The sequence below is a fragment of the Paroedura picta genome, chromosome 1 (genome assembly GCF_049243985.1).
Source record: "Paroedura picta isolate Pp20150507F chromosome 1, Ppicta_v3.0, whole genome shotgun sequence".
NCBI classification, from domain to species: domain Eukaryota; kingdom Metazoa; phylum Chordata; class Lepidosauria; order Squamata; family Gekkonidae; genus Paroedura; species Paroedura picta.
In genome coordinates this window covers 31,170,371-31,192,459 of record NC_135369.1, presented here as the reverse complement: position 1 = coordinate 31,192,459, position 22,089 = coordinate 31,170,371, and the positions used below count along the sequence as shown (strand labels likewise).

The 22,089-nt window shown below is 44.9% G+C and overlaps 1 protein-coding gene across 1 annotated transcript in view; it reads left to right on the top strand.

Moving 5' to 3' along the window:
* Positions 1-22,089, top strand: part of RP1L1 (RP1 like 1) — a 32,118-nt gene that overhangs the window by 1,663 nt on the left and 8,366 nt on the right. Inside the window, exons 2-3 of the mRNA XM_077332186.1 lie at positions 8,113-8,797; positions 19,894-20,059. Coding sequence (XP_077188301.1) covers positions 8,135-8,797; positions 19,894-20,059 — 829 coding nt within the window. The 5' untranslated portion in view covers positions 8,113-8,134. The remainder of the gene's footprint in view (positions 1-8,112; positions 8,798-19,893; positions 20,060-22,089) is intronic.

Here is a 22,089-nt window from a genome sequence, read left to right as displayed (position 1 = left end):
AGGCAAGAAGGAGTTGGCAAGGATAGGGTGGGTGGCTCAGGGATACTTCTTAAGCATCCTGAGACATGGGGTGTGCTGGAGGGTTGTCCCTGTGCAACCCATCAGTTCCCTTATGGCTGGGTAAGTTGCGCAAAGCCGTCCTTGTGGCTGAGTGACATCATTCCAGACTTGGTAGTGGCTTACAGCCCATCAAGGGAACCAGATGGGGCTTGACTCCTCTCTTCACATTGCATGTGCAGGCAAGGCTAAAGGAGGCTGGTGGCGTTTATGGCCAAGTTTGGAGCCAGGCTGGATCTGGCCAAGAAAAGCAGCCATTGGCAAGCTGCTGAGTACAGACAATCCTTAAAATATTTTAGCATATTTTAATAAATTACAATACAATTTTAAATAAACCAGTTAAACCCACATTGCTGTCTCATGTCCTTTTTCAAGCCATGGTCATCCCTTAAATCCAAAACAAGCTTTGTCCATATCTGTGCTGGGCAAGTGATGTCTAGACATCAATGGTTAATTGATTAAAGGAGAGGTCCATATCCCATGATGGTAGTGAAGGGCTGGTTTAATCTCACCCCCCTTCTTGGACTTCCACCTCATTTTCTGACCATGGTATTCTACCCAACATAACTTTGTTTGTTAAAGTTTGCTCTCCTGAAGTCCAGCCTTCTTAATTTTGAATTCTATCATGTATTTGTCCCTGACTACATACAGCTTTTCTTTTCCCCAAGATCATAAAGTCACTACTACCAAGCAGGTCCACAACCTTTACTTCATCAACCAGTTCTTCCCTGTTGGTAAGAATCAAGTCTAAAATAGCAGACCCCCTGGTTGCCCTTCCACTTTCTGGGAAATGAAGTTGTCAGCAAGGCAAGTCAAGAACTTATTGGACTTTTCATTTTTAGCAGAACTGGTCTCCCAACAGATATCTGGGTAACTGAAATTTCCCACGACCAGAAGGTCCTGTTGCTCTGAGAACTTTGCAGTCTGGTCTAGGAGCATCTCATCCAAGTGCTCTGCCTGGCCTGGTGGTCTATAGCAGACCCCCACCACAATATCCGTATTATTTCCTACTCCTTTTATTTTTTCCCAAAGACTCCCAGCTGAACGCTCATGATCAGACACATATATTTCCTCACAATATATCTTATAGTGCTACTCCTTCCCCTTCTTTATTTGTCTGTCCCCTCAATCCTATTATTCCAGTTGTGAGAGCTATCCCGCCAGGTTTCTGTAATGCCTATTAGATCATAGTCCCCTTCCTTTATTAGGACTTCTAGTTCTTCCTGCTTTTCCCATACTCTGTGCATTAGGGTAGAGCAGTGGTTCTCAACCTGGGGGTCGAGACCCCTTTGGGCGTCAAATGACCCTTTCACAGAGGTCACGGCAGGGCGAGCAGCTTGGCCGTGGGGGGGGGGGGCACCGTCACTGTTGCTGCTCCTCCTGCAGGCGCCCACCAATTTATATACAATTTATAACCAATTTATATACAATCGTGAACAATGGATCTTCATGATTTTGGTCAGTTTTGGTTTAAAAAGAACACTTGCATAATTTTATGGTTGGGGTCACTACAACATTATCACTGTTGTTGTTTAAATTTATTACTCGCTTCCCCCCGAAGTCTCGAGGCGAGTTACAGCATATAGTAAAAACCCAGTAAAACCCCTAAAACATACATAAAACTACAAGGCATGTACAAACAAAACCTCAAAGTGGGGATAAGATGAGGTGGTGAAATATATCCCAACTAATAACCAACCCAAAAGGCCACTCTGGAGGGGAGGGTGAACAGAGGGCATTGTTGAGATTCTCTACTGCCACTCTTATAGAGAGGGGCCTTGATCTTCCTTGCCGCCCGGCCTCAAAGAAAGACCTGGTGGAAGAGCTCCGATTTGTAGGCCCTGTGGAATGTCGAAAGTTCCCACAGGGTGTGCAGCTCCTCCGAGAGCTCTCAATACATGAGGAACTCTATTAAAGGGTCACGGCGTTAGGAAGGTTGAGAACCACTAGTGTAGAGACATACCCCAGGGTTTTAGTTTTTGAACTTTCCTGTAAGTTAATAGTTTCCTGAATATGTGCCATTCCCTTTAAATCTGCAGTGTTCCCATCTACAGTTATCTTCATCGAGCTGGGCTTTGAATGTGTGCCTCGCTCCCCCATTGGACTTAGTTTAAAGTCCTCCCCAGGTCTGCAAGACTCTTCGCAAAGACATTTCCCCCCCTTCATGAGGTGCAAACCGTCTCCCAATAGAAGAGCTGTATCACAATCCAGGGTCCAAACCCCAAAACTTTCCTAGTGACACCAATGATGTAGCCAGTCATTTATCTGCATTATTTTTCTTTCCTTTCCTAAGCCTCAGCCATCAACTGGAAGAACTGATGAAAATACGATCTGTGCTCCCAAGTCCTTCACTCCCCCTCCCAAAGACCATGTAGTCTTACTTCATATGCTCCAAACTGCATTAGGCTGTATACGAACCAAGAGCAAGTATAAGTCCTTGCTTGCTAAAACGCCACAGCGTCATAACACAATTAAGTGGTTTTAATTTTTTTTAAGATTTCAAAAATGGGGGGGGGGGAGTTTTCATTTCCTGTTCCTCAAGTATCTTATGCAGAAAAAGCTCTGCTGGGGGACGGAGGGCGGGAGTAGGCCAAAGGTCCCCCTTGCAGGCTGCCAGCCTCCATGTTGAACCTAGAAATTTCTTGGAATCACAGCTCCATATAGATTAAACTCCTAAGAGGAAATGGCTCCTTGTGAGGGTGGACTCTGGCATTACAATGCCCCAATATCCCTCTCCTCTGCAAAACCTTTCCAGCCTCCACCCGAAATTCCCAGGAATTTGTAAACACAAAGTTGGCAAATCTATTACCTGAACAGAACTATACCCTTCTTGGACCTTTGAAGTCAACGGGTTTAGAAAGGTATAGCTCTGCTTAGGATGGCCATGTCAGAACTTGGGAGAAAGAAACAACCTAAAGGTCCCTCTTTCAGGAATCCAGTAGTATCCCCAGTACCTTTCCAGTATTTCTGACCAGAATTCTCTTCCCTGCCACTCCTTCATGCATTGCAAAGGTAACTTGGGGCTTCATTGGAGTTGTGTCAGGGGATATGGCTTAGTTTTAAGCATGTCGAGTGATGCATGAAAACTGTCTCAAGCCACATGCCTTCAGGTAGTCCCATCTGCAGTGGGTGGATTTTGCCATATAACCCAGCAGCAAACCGAGAAGGATGAACACTGAAGTCGATGGTATAGTGTTCATGAAGGACCGGGGGGGAGGGGGGGAGGAATAAGGGCGTGCAGAATCAGCTGCACCCAAAGCTGACTTGGGGATTTGAAGACCTTCTTGGAGAGATTAGGTGGCTTTGCCATCTAATGATAGCAACTCCGTCCTGCTTAACCCTGGGAGTTGCGTGCTTAGTCATTTTGAGGACAGTTTGATTGGCAGCACAGAGCAGCCATTGCCGATTTTGCTCAAGTTTCCTTGGACATTTTGGTCAATCACTTGGATTTTTGCTGAGAAGGGGAAGACATCACAGCACTTGGTATGAAAACCATGAGGCAATTTGATGTAAGTAGCATCAAGTAACTACTGGTTGTGCTAATGATTTTTGCATATTTTGTTGGAGTGGTGGTATCGGTTCTGATGCCTCTCCATTGACTGGCACAAACATTTATCCCAGCTTTAAAACATCCAGATGTATGAGCCCTGGAAGACAGTTAACATTAACCCCAGATCTCCCTTGACCTGTACTGAAGTTCTTAATAATTTGGGTTTTATTACTGCTATGTCATTGTTGCTATTACTGTTGAGAGCTGGTGCAGCATAGCAATTAAGAGTGTCAGACCAGAATCTGGGAGGCTCAGGTTCAAATCCCCATTTGTACCTGAGAAGGTCTCCTGGTGACCTTGAGCCAGTCTCACCTACAGAGCCTAAAATACTTCAGGTGGTTGATGTGAAGATAGAACAGAGGGGAGGAGATGGGCGTAAGCTGCTTTGGGTCTCAGGGGGGGAGAGCATAACTGAAGTCAGTAAATAAATGTTGAATTGCTGCCAATTCTTTCATTCTTGTTTAATAAGTTTAATTTTGCATTCTATCATGTATTTGTCCCTGTATTCTGACAGAAATGTGGCATATACCTTTGTATCTGTGTGTGTGTGGTGTGTGGCTATGTGTGTGTGTCCAGGCTGGAGCAGACAATGAGTAGCTGGCTTGGTTAGGAAGAGCCAGATCATCCTGATTAATAACGATGCATTCATGCAGTATTTTCACTGTTCGTAGCATTGCACACACTGTATCTCGCTTTAGCCCTTACCATAGACCTGCAAAGTTGTTATGTTGTTAGGTGCGAAGTCATGTCCGACCCATCGCGACCCCTTGGACAATGATCCTCCAGGCCTTCCTATCCTCTACCATTCCCCGGAGTCCATTTAAGTTTGCACCTACTGCTTCAGTGACTCCATCCAGCCACCTCATTCTCTGTCATCCCCTTCTTCTTTTGTCCTCGATCGCTCCCAGCATTAGCCTCTTCTCCAGGGAGTCCTTCCTTCTCATGAGGTGGCCAAAGTATTTGAGTTTCATCTTCAGGATCTGGTCTTCTAAGGAGCAGTCAGGGCTGATCTCCTCTAGGACTGACCGGTTTGTTCGCCTTGCAGTCCAAGGGACTCGCAAGAGTCTTCTCCAGCACCAGAGTTCAAAAGCCTCAATGCTTTGACGCTCGGCCTTCCTTATGGTCCAACTTACACAGCCATACATTGCAACTGGGAAGACCATAGCCTTGACTAAATGCACTTTTGTTGGCAGGGTGATGTCTCTGCTTTTTAGGATGCTGTCTAGATTTGCCATAGCTTTCCTCCCCAGGAGCAAGCGTCTTTCTTTGCTGCAGTCCCCATCTGCAGTGATCTTGGAGCCCAGGAAAATAAAATCTGTCACTACCTCCATTTCTTCCCCATCTATTTGCCAGGAATTGAGAGGGCTGGATGCCATGATCTTTGTTTTCTTGATGTTGAGTTTCAAGACAACTTTTGCACTCTCCTCCTTCACCCGCATCAACAGGCTCTTTAGTTCCTCTTCACTTTCTGCCATTAGAGTGGTAACATCTGCATATCTGAGGTTGTTGATATTTCTCCCTCTATGGACAGTTCCAAAAGACCTGCAAACTCTATGGACAGTTCCAAAAGACCTGCAAAGTAGGCTAGGATTACTGCAGAGGGGGATGGTGAGGGAGAAAGCCTTGCCTAAGACTACCTGGTCAGCTCAGGGCAGAAGAACTCTGCTTATTCACAAAACCACCAAAGGCAACAGCCCACTGCATCCACCAGCAGAGGACACAATGGCAGGGATCAGCAGTGAGAGAAGTGGACTAGGATCGAGGAGACTTCAGTTCAGATCTGCACTCAGTCTTGAAGCTCAATGGCTGATTTGGTCCAAGTTATAGGCTGTCAGCCTAACCTACCTAATAAGGCTGGTGTAAGACTAAAGTGAGGAAGAGTACTGTGTATGTCACCACTGAGCTCCTCAGAGGAAGGGCTGGATAACACGCTTGGATGGAGAAATGGCAGGTTCTTCATCAGGATGTAGGCTAGGGCAGGGGTAGTCAACCTGTGGTCCTCCAGATGTCCATGGACTACAATTCCCATGAGTGTTTGCTGGCAGGGGCTCATGGGAATTGTAGTCCATGAACATCTGGAGGACCACAGGTTGACTACCCCTGAGCTAGGGCAAAACACTGACCCTAAACTCTTTCAGCCAACGTTGGTTACAGGTTGTGGTTCATGAAAGGGTAGGGCCAATCTTATTTGCTACAGAGGGACATGAAGAGTTGGGACAATGATGATGAGCACTGCAGAGTGTTCAAATCAAACCCTTCATTAGGACAACAGCCCTGTAATGTAGACCAATCGTATCCCCCATTTTTCAGATGGGAGGGGAGTAAAGTAAGTTTATGGTAGTGAACAGATCCTAATTGGGTTATTTTACAACGACACTCAACGTTAACATAAGACCACAGCCGATCTCATATGAACAGCAGATGACTTTGCTAAGTACAAAATGTTGTAGGTGCTTGAATGATGACCCCCCCCCAAAAAAAAAGCCATCAACTTCCTAGATATTAGGCCAAAGGGATTTTGCTTTGTCTTGTCCTTGACATGCTCATTTTTTCAAATACCTCCAAACCAACACTACGGTGACTGCCAAATGGCAGAACTGATTCATTATTCCAAGTTTTCTTTTACTGTACAAAATATGAAGCAGAAAGAGATAAATTTTGGAGAAAATGGATTTTGAAACAGTCACCCTTCCCTGGTAATGTGAGACTCAGGTTGTTTCTGAGCGGTTTATGTCAAAATTGTGTTATTGATGTAGCAAACCTTTGTTTTACTGTATTTTAAAATTTGTGCAGCAATTGGGACATGAGTTATGGACTATTAAACCTTAATAAAACTATATATGGGGATTTTTTAAAAGCACACCCATCATTCATTTGATTCCCCTTCTGCAGTCTGAAGTGGTTTGTGCTTGTGGAAACTAAGTTTAATTTACATCGGACTAGAGAGTTTAGTAGTTGGCCGAGGAATGGCCCAAAATTTTTCACCATGGCCTCCAAGCATTGTGGCTTGAGTACAGCCCACAAGCCTCACCGCTGCTACCTAATTGTAGTCCACAGTATGCAGTTATACAGCTGTGTTACACTGCCTACCAAGAGGTTAGGCTCTTCCCTTTGTTGATGTCTCCACATCCAATTGACTCATGATGGGTGTAAGGATGTGATGGTGAGAAATGCTGTCAAATCCCAGCTGGCTTTTGGCAATCCCCCTGGGTTTTCAAGGCAGGATACAAACACAGGTGGTTTGCCATCGACTGCCTCTGCATTGCAGCCCTGAGTTCCTCGGTGGTCTCCCCTCCAAGCACTAGCCAGGACTGACCCTGCTTAGCTTCTGAGATCTGATGAAAATGGGTGAGCCTGAGCAATCCCAGGCAGGTCAACAGCAAGTGCTTGCTGCTATTGATGCCGTCTTTCCAGCCTTATTGGAATATTATATCAAATTATGCCAAGTCTTCTGCTGTTCGACCATTAATGGTAATGATGCACTGCTCTCTCACACGATTTTGTTTTTTATTCATTATCCATTATATAGAAACTTTGCTGAACATGATAAGGAATTGAGGTTACGGGTCTTGTAAAATGTGCTTCCAAGATCTGAGCAATCTGACCGTTTTAATTTATTAAAAATTAACCTGCTTGGAAAATGCACCATATTGTGCTGTGGTTGTCAAGGTTTTTATTCCTGTCCAAAAAAGGGTCAGAACAGAACACCTTCTTAGCAGGGATCTATTCCTTAGAAAACTTTAAGGAAGACAAGACTGACAAGAAGAGCAAACATGCAGCAGCAAGAGAAGAAGACTGGAAGACTGTTTAGAGCAGGCAACTGCAGTTTTATATTAACTTCACTGATTTCCAAATACAAACTGCAAAATGCTGGTTTTGAACTTCCAAGCCCTAAGTGGTGTAGGGCCATGATAGCTTGAGGACTGCCTGCTACCATACAAAGCTGCCAGCACATTGTGGTCACAATGCACCATCTAATTGACCTTCTCAGTGATTGTACCAAGATTATGGAATTTCCTTCTGAGGGAGATTCATTTGGCTCAATCATTGCTCAATTTAAAGTGACATTTGGGCAAGTAGTTATTATATTATCGCATGCAGCACTCCCATCCCTGCTATTGAGTTGTAATGTTACACTTGCTTTATCTGTCTTTCTGCTGAGATTTGTAAATCATGGTTTAGTTTTGTTGCCTCATGGGTGTGTGCATTTGTAAGGCAAGTGATAAAATATGTTCAATAAACAAACAAATAGAGGCAAAGTGGGGACATCAGCTGCATGTTGGACAGCTGCCAGAGTGGCATCACACAAATTGTTTCAGCAGGATTTGTGCAAAATCCTATTTATCTGCCAATAGAGCTGCTGTCAGGATTAGGCTATCAAGCTGAGGGATTGGACAGCTGAATTTCAGCCTGTGGGATTCATGGCCATGCTCTTGATCTAATTGATGCAAGGAGACCTAATGCCTTTGTCATCACACTCATACTAATTTATTCTTGTATTGCAGCTACCCCTAACCGATCACCGGAATGACCCAACCACAGACTGACTATCACTCCCAACCACAGACTGACTACCTGTCCACCGCAGGCCCCTACAACTATGAACAGCCCCTTCCATCCGTGGCTCGGACAAACGGCGTCACCCAGGTGCCACCAGCCAAGAAGATAACCTTCTACAAGAGTGGGGACCCTCAATTTGGAGGTGTCAAAATGGCCATCAACCAGCGCAGCTTTAAGAGTGTCAATGCCCTCATGGATGACCTCTCCCATCGGGTCCCCCTGCCTTTTGGGGTGCGGACCATCACAACACCACGGGGGATCCATTGCATCAATACTCTGGACCAGCTTGAGGATGGAGGATGCTACCTGTGCTCTGACAAGAAGTATGGCACGCCCATCAGCTTTGGTGCTCCCAGCCGGAAGGTTGGCCCTCCACGGAACAGCCGGCCAACCAGTGCACTCAGGAGGGCAGCCCAAGAGGCCAAGCGTGAGGATTATGCAGCGACTCTTGCCCAACAGAGTCCAAGGATACCAAAGAAAATCACACTGGTTAAGAATGGGGATATCTCCACCAGGAGGCCAATTATCCTCAACCGGAGGAATGCCCGGAGCTTCAAAACGCTCTTGGACGAAATTTCAGAGATCATGCAGTTCACAGTGAAGAAGCTCTACACAGTTGATGGGAAGAGGGTGAGTCTTCACAATTCAGATAACAAAAGTCTGTTGGGCCTATGAGCCAGCCAGCCCCATCTATGGGTGTTGTCCATTCCATATATCTTGAGGATATGGCACAAACATTTGAATACAGAAGGCTTTGCTTTGATCTAACAAGCCTAGCACTTATTTTACTAGAACTCTGAAGAGTTTGAGCCACTAGATAAAAACTGGTTAGATGAAAGAGGTTTTGCATCACAATACTGGAGAAAATTCATTTCACCCATTCCTTCTTGAACTCGGGATGGTGAATATTGTTTTCCTTTCCCCATTTTATTCTCTCAACAAGCTTGTGAGGTAGGTTGGTTTGGGTGTGTATGAGTGCAAGGATCTGAACCCAGCTCTTCCAGATTTGCTTCAATTTTCTAACCTCTCTCTCATACACAAAGAGGCCTAATCCCAGATTCAGGAGTGTGGCCATCCCCTGGCAGCAGAACAACGTTTGAGTCCAGTGACACTTTTAAGATGAATAAGGTTCATTCAAGGTATGAGCATTTGCGTGCACGCAGACTTCATCAGATAGCATGAAACAGAATATCCTAAACCATTACACATAGATAGACAGAGGGCGGCTCAGTTTTAATTGCCAGGAAGGGCAAGATAGAGTGAGGGTACATAAGAAATAAGAGCTGAGAATGTGTGATGATAACTGAGATTGGATTAAGGCAGTAATCAAGATCTATGTATGCTTACAGCAATTCACAGATTTTGATTAATCCAATCTCAGTTATTATCACACAATCTCAGCTCTTATCTCTTATGTGTCTCCACTCTAGCCTGCTCTTCCTGGCGATTAAACCCCCTGCCCTCTCTCCACCTGTATGTAATGGTTGAGGGTAATCTGTTTCCCTGTATCTAACAAAGTGTGCATGCACATGAAAGCTTATACCCTGAACAAAACCTCGTTGGTCTTAAAGATGCCACTGGACACAAACTTTGTTCAGGCCCAATATAGAGAAATATTCAACAGTCACCTTTTGAGCCTTACATACAAATGAGGGGTCAAAATGGTCCCTAGCCTATACCATGTCTAACTGTAAACTTGGGAGTTGGCATAGCTGAATGCCCCACACAACAAAACCCCCTGCACATAGTAAACTAGAAAAGGCCCAGTTAAAACTCTTCAACTTGGCAGCTAGCTTCCATATGTGGAAGATTTTTTTTAATGTATGGAAAAACATTCAATTGCATTAATTGCACATCTTAGGGGAACGGTTCATGAATAGTTGCATCCCTCCTTCTGCTGTTTGGGAGGCCTTCTTTCAGCAAGAAGAACTGTTTGATGTTACAAATTAAACACAGGTTGTTGGTGGTGGAAAGTACCATCAAATGCAGGTGATTATGGTGACCCATGGGGGGGTTATTATGGGGGTTTCAAGGTGGTTCGGAGGTGGTTTGGCATTGCATGCCTCTGTGTAGCAGCTCTGGACTGTGGTCTCCCATCCAACTAGAAACCAAGGCTGACCCTGCTTAGCTTCCAGGGTCTGACACAATTAGACTAACCTGGGCCACCTTGTTCAGAGCCAAGGGAAGTTACCTAAATAAAAGCGCTAAAAGGGGTTGCAGAAAATGCCCTTATAAAACTTGTCCTTTCCAAATGTATGAGGTTCGAAGTTCAAAAGAAGGGAGAGCACAAAGGGAGTTGGAGGTCAGGATATGGTAAGAAAGTGTGTTTTATTTCACGGCATAGATAGATTTAGGTGTTGTTTCAGTAGGAAAGGGAGATTGATAAAGGCTTTGTGGCGAAAGTGTGCTTGGAGGAGGGGCTTGAGGGAAATGAGAGAGGGCACATCTTTTTAGGATTAGCAAGCTCCAAATTAGGGCTGGAGATTTCCCCAAATTACAACTGATCTCCAAATGACATAGTTCCACAGAGCTTCCAAAACAGAACTCTTCTGCCAGGCGTATGGTTGAGGCCAGAAGTGACACTGGGAACCACTGGCCCCTCTGTCCAAGTCCACCAAACTAAAACTTTTAATGAGGGTTATTATCTATTCTCACCCCCAATGCCCCATACAAGAGACAAATAATTATGGGCAATTTTAATAATTAATTACTGCATTTTAATGTTTTAACATTTAAGGTTTAATGTTAAATGTAAAATTTATTTATTTTGTATTTTAAAATTTTTATATGTATTTTCGATTATTGTATTTTAGATTATTCCACTTTGAGTTTTTGGAGATAGGGCAGAATATAATTATTTATTTAAAACATTTATTCCATTTCTCCTGGAGAAAACGGCTGCTTTGAAGAGGACTACATGGTGCTATAATGAGCCTCTTGTGGCGCAGAGTGGTAAGGCAGCCGTCTGACAGCTTTGCCCATGAGGCTGGGAGTTCAATCCCAGCAGCCGGCTCAAGGTTGACTCAGCCTTCCATCCTTCCGAGGTCGGTAAAATGAGTACCCAGCTTGCTGGGGGGTAAACGGTAATGACTGGGGAAGGCACTGGCAAACCACCCCGTATTGAGTCTGCCATGAAAACGCTAGAGGGCGTCACCCCAAGGGTCAGACATGACTCGGTGCTTGCACAGGGGATACCTTTACCTTTACATGGTGCTATACCCTACCAAGGTTACTTCCCTTCCTGATCCCCACTTTCCCAGGCACCACCTTCAAATCTCCAGGTTCTTCCAAACCTGGCATTGGCCACTTGACATCCCACAGGTGTTCTGTGAGGTAGTTCCAAATCAAAAGGGCAGCCAGAAAGACAGCAGGAGATTGCTAAGGGTGGTGAAGCCATACAGAAGAAGGACATACTCAGGGTTAAATTAGGATATTGGAGCAAAAGGATGAAGGAGGGCAAGCCCATGAAAGGCTTGGAAGGTATTACTAGCTAATATCCATCGACTTATTTCACTGTTGCTTTAGCATCCCATTTTCCAAAGAACCAGGGGATTCCATAGAAGTTTATTAGAACTTTCTCATTTGGAAGATTTCTAATGGCAATCTTCCCTGAAAAACCATGACACCCCCCCCCCCGCTACACACACACACAATGTGCAGCTGAAAGGCAGTGTTGAGTGCTATCTCAGCATTCATGGAATGGCAGTAGGACTAAAAAAAGCCTGAATGGTATCCTGTGTGAACTCTGTCCTTGAGACCAACATCCAGCCTGGCATGCCAGATTAGAAGTCCGCACTCCTAACCACTACATCAGCTGGCTCTCAGTTGAACCTTCAGGGGGAGCCTGGTAGAGCTCCCAGAATCACAGCTGATCTCCCATGGAGAAAATGATGGTTTGGGAGGCTGGTCTGTATGGCATTATTTCCTGCTGAGGCCTTTCCCCTCACCAAAACCCACTCTTCACAGATCTACAGAAATTTCCAAACTTGGATTTGGCAACCTTTAAGCCCATCCACATTTGTTAGAATGTTAACCCCCACCCACCTTTGGTCTTTATTTAAGAACTCACTCACTTTTGCTTTCACTGTCTTCCCTTTTCCTTAAGTCCCAATAACACTCATTCTGCCTACAAGCGTCGTTTTTCTCTCAACAGTCACAGAACCTGACATCTAGAATGTTCCTTCCTGGTGCCTGCAACCTGGATGATAGAGGGGGACAGGGGAGAATCAGGTGATACTGGTTTCCTGGACTGTACCATTTCAGTCTAAAGGCGATGGTGGGAGACCTGCATCCTTCAATGTTCTCCTTTTTCATACACACACACACAGATGCACAGACAAACCCTCCATGCTCCCAGAGAAATAGCAAGACAAGTTGACTAGGGTAGACATTTGGACAACCATTCAAATACACACAATCCCACATCTATAAGCTGATATTAGAGAATCCAGGAAAAACTTTTATCCATGGATGCTGAAGATAATAACAATAATCATAATATACGCAATAGGATATCCCTCTTGAATAATCAAATCATGATTTGAATCTCACCTGTTCAAACCATCCAAGAAAACTATATAGCTATATATAGGTATGTATATAATTTTCTTGGGTGATTTGAAGAGGTGAGATTCAAATCGTGGGTTGATGATTCAAGAGGGATATCCTATTGCTCTTCCTCAGGAAATTTTTTACTTTCTTTGATCTTTTGAAGGATAAAGGAGTGTTTCTTGCTCTTCCTCTTTTGCCCAAGCCTTTTATTCCTTTTGAAGGAACCTCAGAGATAAAAGGTGTAGATTTACCAAAGATGCACATTTTCTATAGAATCCATGTAATGTTGAAACAAATTGCCAAGTCTAATTAGAGCCAGACCTTTGGCCCAGAACTTAGCTGGAGATTCAGGGCCTTGCTGAAGCTTTAGCAAAGGCCTAGATCTCCTATTCTAAGCATTTCAGGTCTTTTCTCCTTCATAAGGAAAGCATTTAGGACTTGATTGTTGAACAAGCAAGGCAACGGGGATACAAAATCACCCTCAAGAAATGTGTAGCTTTTTCAAAGTCAGTCTGGTTTCCCTTAAGAGTTGCTTTGAATTTCACTCTGGAGAAAGTTTGGTGGAATCTCTTCTGCCCAATAAAAGAACTCACCCTAGAGCTAATTAGGAGATCTCAGTCATAATTTCATGAGGGCAAAAGAAGTTTTGGGGAAAACTGAATATAATTTGATCATGACACAAAGAAAATTGAAAGAACTTAAAAGGTACCCTGATAGATCAGACCAGTGGTCCAGCTAGTCCAGCATCCTGTTTCACACAGTGGCCAACCAGTAAGGGGGCATAGAGGCTAAGGCTGTCCCCTGAAGTTGAGTGCTAGCACTGGTGTTCAGAGGAGCATCATGGTGATTTCAAATTATGCTCCATGGAAGCCTGGAGGACTTTGGAAGCTTATCATGAATCCCTGAAACATGACAACGATTATTTGATATCTGTCCGAGGTTGTGTATGTATGTGGTCCTGATTTGAATGTGGGCTACACAGGCCGGCAAGAAAGAATTAAAGGGAAACCCATCAAGTCCTGCTTGGTTTCACTAGTCACAAATGAGCTTCTTGCATGGTTGTCAGCAGGGGTTATCAACCCCCGGTCCGCGGCCCGGTGGCGGGCCGCAAAGGCCACGGTACCGGGCCGCCGCCAGCCACACCTGCCTTCCCCCACCGGCAGCAAGAAGGAAGGGAAGAGGCAGGCGCAGCCGCCGGCATGGCGGTGACGCAAATGATCATGCGCGCTGTTGCCACACATGCGTGTTAGTGCCCCCTAGTGTCAAAAACGTGCATGCGCAGTTGCCGCGCATGTGCGTTAATGCCACCTGGTGGCGAAAACACGCATGCACGCAATTGCGCGTGCACGTTTTCGCAGCACCCGGGCCGTCGGCTCTTCCCTCACTCCGGAGGCGGTCCCTGACCTGAGAAAGGTTGGGGACCGCTATTTTAAAGGATAAAAGTTGTCATTAAAAAAATGTTTATTTCTATTTAAAGTGCTAATAAAAGTATAGCCAATCTGGTTTCAGTTGGGAATGGAAGTATCCTCTCTCCCCTTCTCATGGAGTATCTATCTCAATATGTTTTTTGGTGCAACAGTCCTCAGCCTTCTGAGATGAAGGGGCTGACAGCCCAGCCCAAAGTGGAATTTTATTTTAATATTTTAAATCACTTCTATAAGAACTCAGAATAGTTTAATAATAGCAATAACAAGCTGCAATTCAGTTTTCAGCTAGACTCTCTTTTAAACGGGATTATGATTGACAGAGTTACCAACCTCCTGGTAGCACCTGGAGATCCCCCACTATTTCAGTTGATCTCCAGACATCCCAGATCAGTTCCCCAGGAGAACATGGCTGCTTTGGAGAGTGGACTCTATGGTATTGTACCCCACTGAGGTCCCCTCCCGAAACCTTGCCTTCCCCAGGCTGCATTTCGAGAATCTCTAGGTAGTTCCCAATCCAGAACTAGCAACCCGAATGACTGGCCTTCAAGATGGTGTGTCTCTGCCCCCATGCAATTCAGCCAAAGGGAAAGGGAATGAAACAGTTAATTAAACTGACTTTCCCAATGAAGGGTTGTCTGTAGTTTGGCTTATCTACCCTTCTTGTCCACCGCCCTCTGTACAGAATAACATGTAACTGAAATTTGTGGTGCTTGGTCTACATTGTTTGAGGGGTTCGTAGGGTAATTAGGACTAGCCTTGGACAAGATAGGCCATAAATGGTTGCTGTTACCGCAGGAATAGTTCAGGTTGCTGGCATGTCCCTATGGTTAATTGGTAAAAATGCTGAGGCTGAAGGGCTGCTCTCATACCAGCCTATCACTGGCTTGAGCAGCTGGGCAGGTTGGGGGAAGGGACTGTTTTGGGACTGCTAAGAATTTTATGCCCTGATGGTTTCCTTCGCTTTTGCCCTGCGTTCCCCTTGGGTGTATTTTTCTCTTCTGGGTGCCAGCTCTTCACTTTACAGGAACATTGGGCTTTCTTTTTCCTTCTGCATAGGTTTTGCTCCCTTCAGAGCTCAGTTTGTTTTCCATTTGCTGTATCTGTGGGTATTTTAAAGTCCTATAGCCCAGGTTTTTCCCCTTTCTTGGCTCCCAAGATGAAAGAAATTCACCAGCAGAATGAGTCCATGGAATTTTCTCCCCCCTGACCCAGGAGTTCACAGTGCCACCACTAAAGTTGTACTGCAGTCTCTACTCATTGGTCAGTTTCAGGCAGGGGATACCTTTTGGAATTGTAAGGAGAGATTCTTAAAGCTTCTGTTGCTTCCAGGTAGCCATCTTAAAAGAATTTCCTGCTTTCACCTTGTCTAAGCTCCAGAACTGCTTAAGCATTTTTTATAACACTGTCCCCCTTAAGACGTACAAGAATTACTGTCAAAACTATGTTTTATTGTACTTCATTGTCAGGTGTATTTTACTGGGGTAAGATTTGGGGATTTTATTGTTGTAAGATTTTTATGTTATCATGTTTTTATATATATTCTATAAGCTGCTGCGAGCCAGTTCGCTGGGAGCGACAGTCTAGAAATCAAATATTAAATAAATAACAAGTCTTTCTTGTTATTTAGCTGTTCCCCTCTTCTTCCTGACATGTGCATCATACAGTGTGCATCTCAAGGCTTGCCATTTGCCCTTCCCTCCATCTTGTCAATTTCTTTTTAAAAGAATAAAGGGAACTCAGTACAGCTGGATTCCTAGTTATTTTTAAAAAACAAGTCTAACCGGCATTACATGGCTGTTTTGTTTTGTTTTTTAAACCATCAGAGATACCTTCATATGCTGTTTATAAGCTTTTGACCTGAACCCAGGATATACAGCTCAATTAGTACAGCTCATTAACATTGTGGGGTCAAGCTTATCTGTAGGTGTTTATCCCCCCACACACACAAACACACAGAATTTGCTATGCTGATTCAAGTTTACATTTTTTTTCTTTTTACTTTTGAAAAGCTCATGTTTTAACATGACTGGACCATGTTTCCGAGCTCTGGGGAGTGTTTCTCACCCCCCCCAGCAGCAATTGGAGGGGATCTACAAGGAAGGCTGGTCTATAGTTCTGATACTAACACTGAACCCCAGTTCTCACAAGATTTAAGAGTTGCTTATAAAAATGTAAGTGCTTAAGCAGTACTGGAGCTTAGACAAGATAAAGGTGAGAAAACCTTCTACTAAGATGGCTACCTGGACGTGAAAGAAGCTTTAAGAATATCTCCTTACAATGTCAAAAGGCACTCCTGCCGGAAACTGACCCATGAGCAGAGACCAACCAGCAGCACAAAAAAAGAGAAAAGGAAAGGAAAGGAAAGGAAAGGGAAAAAAAGAAAAGGAAAGGAAAAAAAAGAACTCAGCAATCCACTTTTTCTGATTAGTATGCAGAGTTATATTCTGCAACTTGGAGGAGAAAAATCAGAGAAAGAAGAAATGTACAGAGTGCAAGAATGTGAACAGGATGTGAATTAAAGGGACATCAGCTTCAATCCAGTGATAATCAGAATTGAGCTGTGCATATAGAAAGAGCACTACAGATATCAGGCCTCCAGCAATGCCAGGTGGTCTCCTACAGCAATCTCTTTTTGCCCACTGGCACCTGAAGTTGAGGGTAGGAGAAAAATATGAAAAAAAAATCAACAGCAACCTTGGAACTTTGCTGTGTCATTTCTGGGGAAACCTGGAAGTAACTTCAGGTAGCTCAAGGAATCACCATAGATTTCTCCCCACCCCATATTTCCCCCCAGCCCTCCTGCTAGCTAGAACCAGTTTATCCATGTAACACATGCTATGGGCCCCACACTTTCAGGGGGTCCACACTGTTCCTTCCCCCCTATGGAACACAGCTGTAGCCTTTCTCATCCGCCCCCTTTCCCTCTTTAAGTACACTCAGAATGACAACCTTCTGTCAGAAATCTGGATGCTTCCACTGCAAATTTACTCTTCTAGGGCCCTGCAAATCCTTAAACTGGCTCTGATGCTACAGGCCCTGTGAATCCTTAAACCACTCCTGCCACCAGCCTGTCAACTCTATGCTGAACAGGATTGATCCAGCCCTTAACTGTTTGAGCTGAATGTGGGGAAGGGATAGGGAGAAACTTGCTGCGTGACCCTGGGCCAGTCACAGTTCTCTTAGAGCTGTTCTTACAAAGCAGTTATCTTAAGACTCTCTCAGCTCTACCTAACTCAGAGGGTGTCTGTTGTGGGGAAAGGTGCTTGTAAGTCGCTTGGGACCATTGCTAATAAGGGGCAGAAAATTGGCCTCAACAGAAAATCTGATGAAACAACTCCATCTTTCATTCCCTATTGAATCTAGAAAGATTCGACAGGGCCTACATGTTATCCGGCAGAGTTCCACGAGATAGTGGCCCATCTGTGGAGAACTAGTCAAGCCACTTATGGAGACCACAGGGTGGAGAACAAAGATGGGAAGGCCAGTCCTGTTGGAGACTGTCCACTTGAAGCAGCAACTGGCATTCCTAGCTGTGACCTGCATATCAACTGTATCATCCTCAGAAATCCTAAACTCTCTTGCTCTCCTTAATGATTCCACACTTTCTCTTATACCTGGAATTTCGCAGTAGGTTGAGAATCTTCACAGATGGTTTACATGCACTGGCTAGAAGAGAAGAGGCAAGATAGGGTGACCAGGGAGAGGAAGTTTTGATGGCCAATTTGAGCCTCTTCACATAATGTGCCACAGTATATAGCTTATTGTTTGATAATGCTATGTTTTAAGGGGAGATGGAAAGAATTTAATTTGCAGGTGGGTCTTGAAAAGATTTTAAGTGAGTACTGTGGGCAAACTATAGGAATGCCAACACAGTGAATGAAACTTCACAAATCCTGGAACTGCCAGCATCTTACCCAAATTAGTGCCCGCACGGTTCTGCTCTTTTTCTTCACAAGCATCCTGAAAGGTGGAGATACAACCACTGCCAACCCATAAGCTTTAAGGTACTATGGGTTAGAGGTAGAACATATGCTTTGCATGCAGAAAGACCCAGATTTAATCTCTGACAGCAGGAGATGTGAGAGACCTATGCTTGAGGATGACCGTGCCAGACTGACCTTAATAGTTCAAAGGTCTTTGGCAGGTATTCTCAGCCAGAGCTTAGTGAAACCCTAACCCTAACTGACATTGCTTGAGACTGACCGTGGTGTTTCTTGATGGCCCTGGAAAGGTTTCCCAATTGGGTGGGAGTTAATTTTTAATATATGTATGGTCATGTCAACCCGCCTGACTTGCCCAAAATGGCTAATGATGGATCTGGAGGGGGTGGGCAGGAGAGGAGCCCCAGGTACACAGCTATGCTTCCCAACCCTATTCTGTACAATTGTGCCACTTCTGGAGTTTCTCAAAGCCTGAAGAATCTTTCAGGGGTTTCTCAATGGTAAAAAAGTCTAAGGCAACTGTATGAGTTCATTGCTATGCAGAAATTTGAATCCTAGTCTAATACTCTAATATAACGGCTACACTACACCTTTTGTCTTGAAGATCTTTTTTTGTACCCTACTTTTTATTAGCTGAAGGAGTCTCAAAGTGGCTTGAGGGGTAAGGGGTAATCACCTTAACCCTCCTCCCTCCACAACAACCACTCTGTGAGGTAGGTGGGGCTGAGAGAACTCTGAGAGAACTGACTGGCCCAAGGTCACACATAGGATTGCCTGTTCTGGGTTGTGAAATACCTGGACTTTGAGAGTGGAGCTGAGTGGGCGGGATTTTGTGGCAGGGAGGGGCCACAATGGAGTATAATGTTATGGAGTCCATCTTCCAAGGCAGCCATTTTCTCCAGGGGAACTGATCTCTGGGGACGGGCATCTCTAGCACCTAGATAGCTGCATGAGGAGGAGCGAGGAATCAAACTCCATTCTCCAGATTAGAAGAAGAAGGTAAAGGTATCCCCTGTGCAAGCACTGGGTCATGTCTGATCCTTGGGGTGATGCCTTCCAGTGTTTTCATGGCAGACTCAATACAGGGTGGTTTGCCAGTGCCTTCTCCAGTCATTACTGTTTACCCCCCAGCAAGCTGGGTACTCATTTTACCAACCTCGGAAGGATGGAAGGCTGAGTCAACCTTGAGCTGCTGGGATTGAACTGGTGGGATTGAACTCCCAGCCTCATGGGCAGAGCTTTCAGATTGCATGTCTTCTGTGTTACTACTCTGTGCCACAAGAGGCTGTAGAAGAAAAAGAAGAGTTGGTTCTTATATGCCACTTTTCTCTCCCCAAAGGAGTCTCAAAATGGCTTACAATTGCCTTCCCTTTCCCCTCCCCACAACAGACACCCTGTAAGGTGGGTGAGGCTGGGAGAGCCCTGATATTACTGCTTGGTCAGAACAGCTTTATCAGTGCCGTGGCAAGCCCAAGGTCACCCAGCTGGCTGCATGTGGGGGAGGAGCGGGGAATCAAACCCGGCTAGGCAGATTAGACGTCTGCACTCCTAACCCCTACACCAAGCTGGCTCTCAGCATAATATCTGGTGGGTAGCCATGTTTATCTATTGTAGTAGAACAAAATTTGAGTAGCACCTTGCAGACCAACAATGTTTTCCACGGTATGAGCTGTCGTGACTCACAAAACTTGATACCCTTGAAATGGCTGTTGCACTTTAAGGGCACGAAGGATGCCCTGACCAGTATTGCCAGGGCAGGTTCCTGCATGCTGAGTTGTGACCATTATTGTGCTTGTCTCCTCTTTAGATTGACAGCATGCAGGCCCTGTTGCATTGCCCAGCTGTGCTGGTCTGTGTGGGACGAGAGCCCTTCAAGCCAATCATGACGGAGAGTTCCAGGAAGCCCTCCTCGGAGAAACTGCCTGGCCTGGCTTCACGATCCAACAGCAACAATGTTGGTGAAAACAGTGAAAGTAAGAAAGATGGCGGGGAGCATTCTTTTCCCTTTCTTTTCTGATGATGTGGTATCTTGCTCAAGGGTCCAGACAGGTAACTGCAGGAAAACAATCCTTGTTGTATCCAACCAAGGATCTCTTGTGAGCCACCACTCCTTTTTCCACCAGTGGTCAGCCAGATGCCATAGGCCAGGGGTGACCAAACTGTGGCTCTCCAGTAGCCTATGGAATACAATTACCATGAGCCCCTGCCATCATGTTGGCAGAGACTCATGGTAATTGTAGTCCATGGACATCTGGAGAGCCACCGTTTCACCATTCCTGCCATAGAAAGAGAAAAGGGAGCATACAGTGCTCAGGGATGCATCCACAATTTCCCGCATCTCAACTCCTACAGGAGTTTTGGTGTTCTGAATTACCTGTTCATCCCCAAAGTGAAACCAATGCATCAAGATTTCTGCCCTGCTCCACATTTTATATATATGTATGTGTGTGCAATTGGTCACATTTTTCAGAGCTTGGAATTCATTTGTGTCCTTTTCCCATTTCCACACAGCTGAGGCACAAATGTGGACCAGTAAGCATATTGTGTGCTGCTTTTATCCTGCTGATTGACTGCCGCAAATCAGCACTTGTGACTCATTCTTACTTTGCCAGGCCTCTTAACAGCCGGAGATATGGTCGGCTATAAAGATTTTAAACAAATAAATATCCACACAGAAGAAGAGTTGGTTTTTATACCCTGCTTTTCACTACCCGAAGAAGTCTCAAAGCAGCTTACAGTGGCCTTCCTGAGACATATTTTTTGTGATATCTTTTTTATCTATTGCATTTCCATGTCACCTTTTCCCCTAAGGAGTTCAGACAAAATGGGCAGCTCTGCCCTCCTTGAAGTGGCAGGATAATAATTTTATCTTCACAACAATGCTGTGAGGAAAACCAGAGAGATTTGGTAATCTACACCAGTAGTAGCCTAGACTGGGGAGAACTGGGTTTAGATCCCTCTTTCCACAACACCATCAGCTTAAAAATGTGAATGACAGACATAAGAAGAATAATTGGCCGAAGCTCAATAAACAAACTTCTCAGCTGAATGGGGATTTTTACCCAGGTCCCTCTACATGCTATAGCACTACTGATTTTTGCTACTGATAACTGAGAGTTTAGTGTAGGGAGACCAGGAATCAAGCTGGCTTTCTTGGATGACGCTCAGCTTGGGCAGTTACAGTCTCTCAAGCTAACCCACCTCCCAAAGTTGCTGTAAAGACAGACTGAAGGAGGAATAAACCATGCATGCCTCTCTGAGCTCCCAGGACTGAAATAGATCACAGAACCATAGAATCATAGAGTTGGAAGGGACCTCCAGGGCCATCTAGTCCAACCCCTGCAGAATTTATTTATTTATTTAATAATTTATATACCACCCGACAAAGTCCGTCTCATGGTGGCTCACATGATAAAACAATGAGATCACAATATACAAACCCCATACAACAGAAGACAGATTGTTGTTAGGTGCGAAGTTGTGTCCGACCCATCGCGACGCCATGGACAACATTGCGACCCCAGAAGACAGATGGTGGCCTATTAATTTTCAACTGTTCTAAACTCAACCCCGCTGTTCCAGCCTATGGGCCCATGGTGATAGATAACCCCTGACAAGATGACTTGGGGGTGTTGATCATTAAAAGTAGGGCGGGATCCACAGAAGGTAGGAAATTCACAGTGACCCCAGTTCGATGTCGATATGATGCCCCTCCAAAAAAGCCAGAATGCCTGGTGTCTGGAGGAAATTCACTTTCTGACCCCAAAGTAGCGATCAGCATTTCCCTGGGCATGCAAGAAAGGGCCACAAGAACCAAGCACCAACACAATCCCTTCTGCCCACCCACATACAATCTGCCTAAATTCACAGAATCAGCATTTCTGTCAGATGGCTGTCTATCCTTTGCTTAAGAACTTCTAGAGAAGAACCCACCACCTCCCGAGGACGATCAACTATTGCACCAACAGCCACTTGCTATGCTCAGATGGTGGAATTCAACACA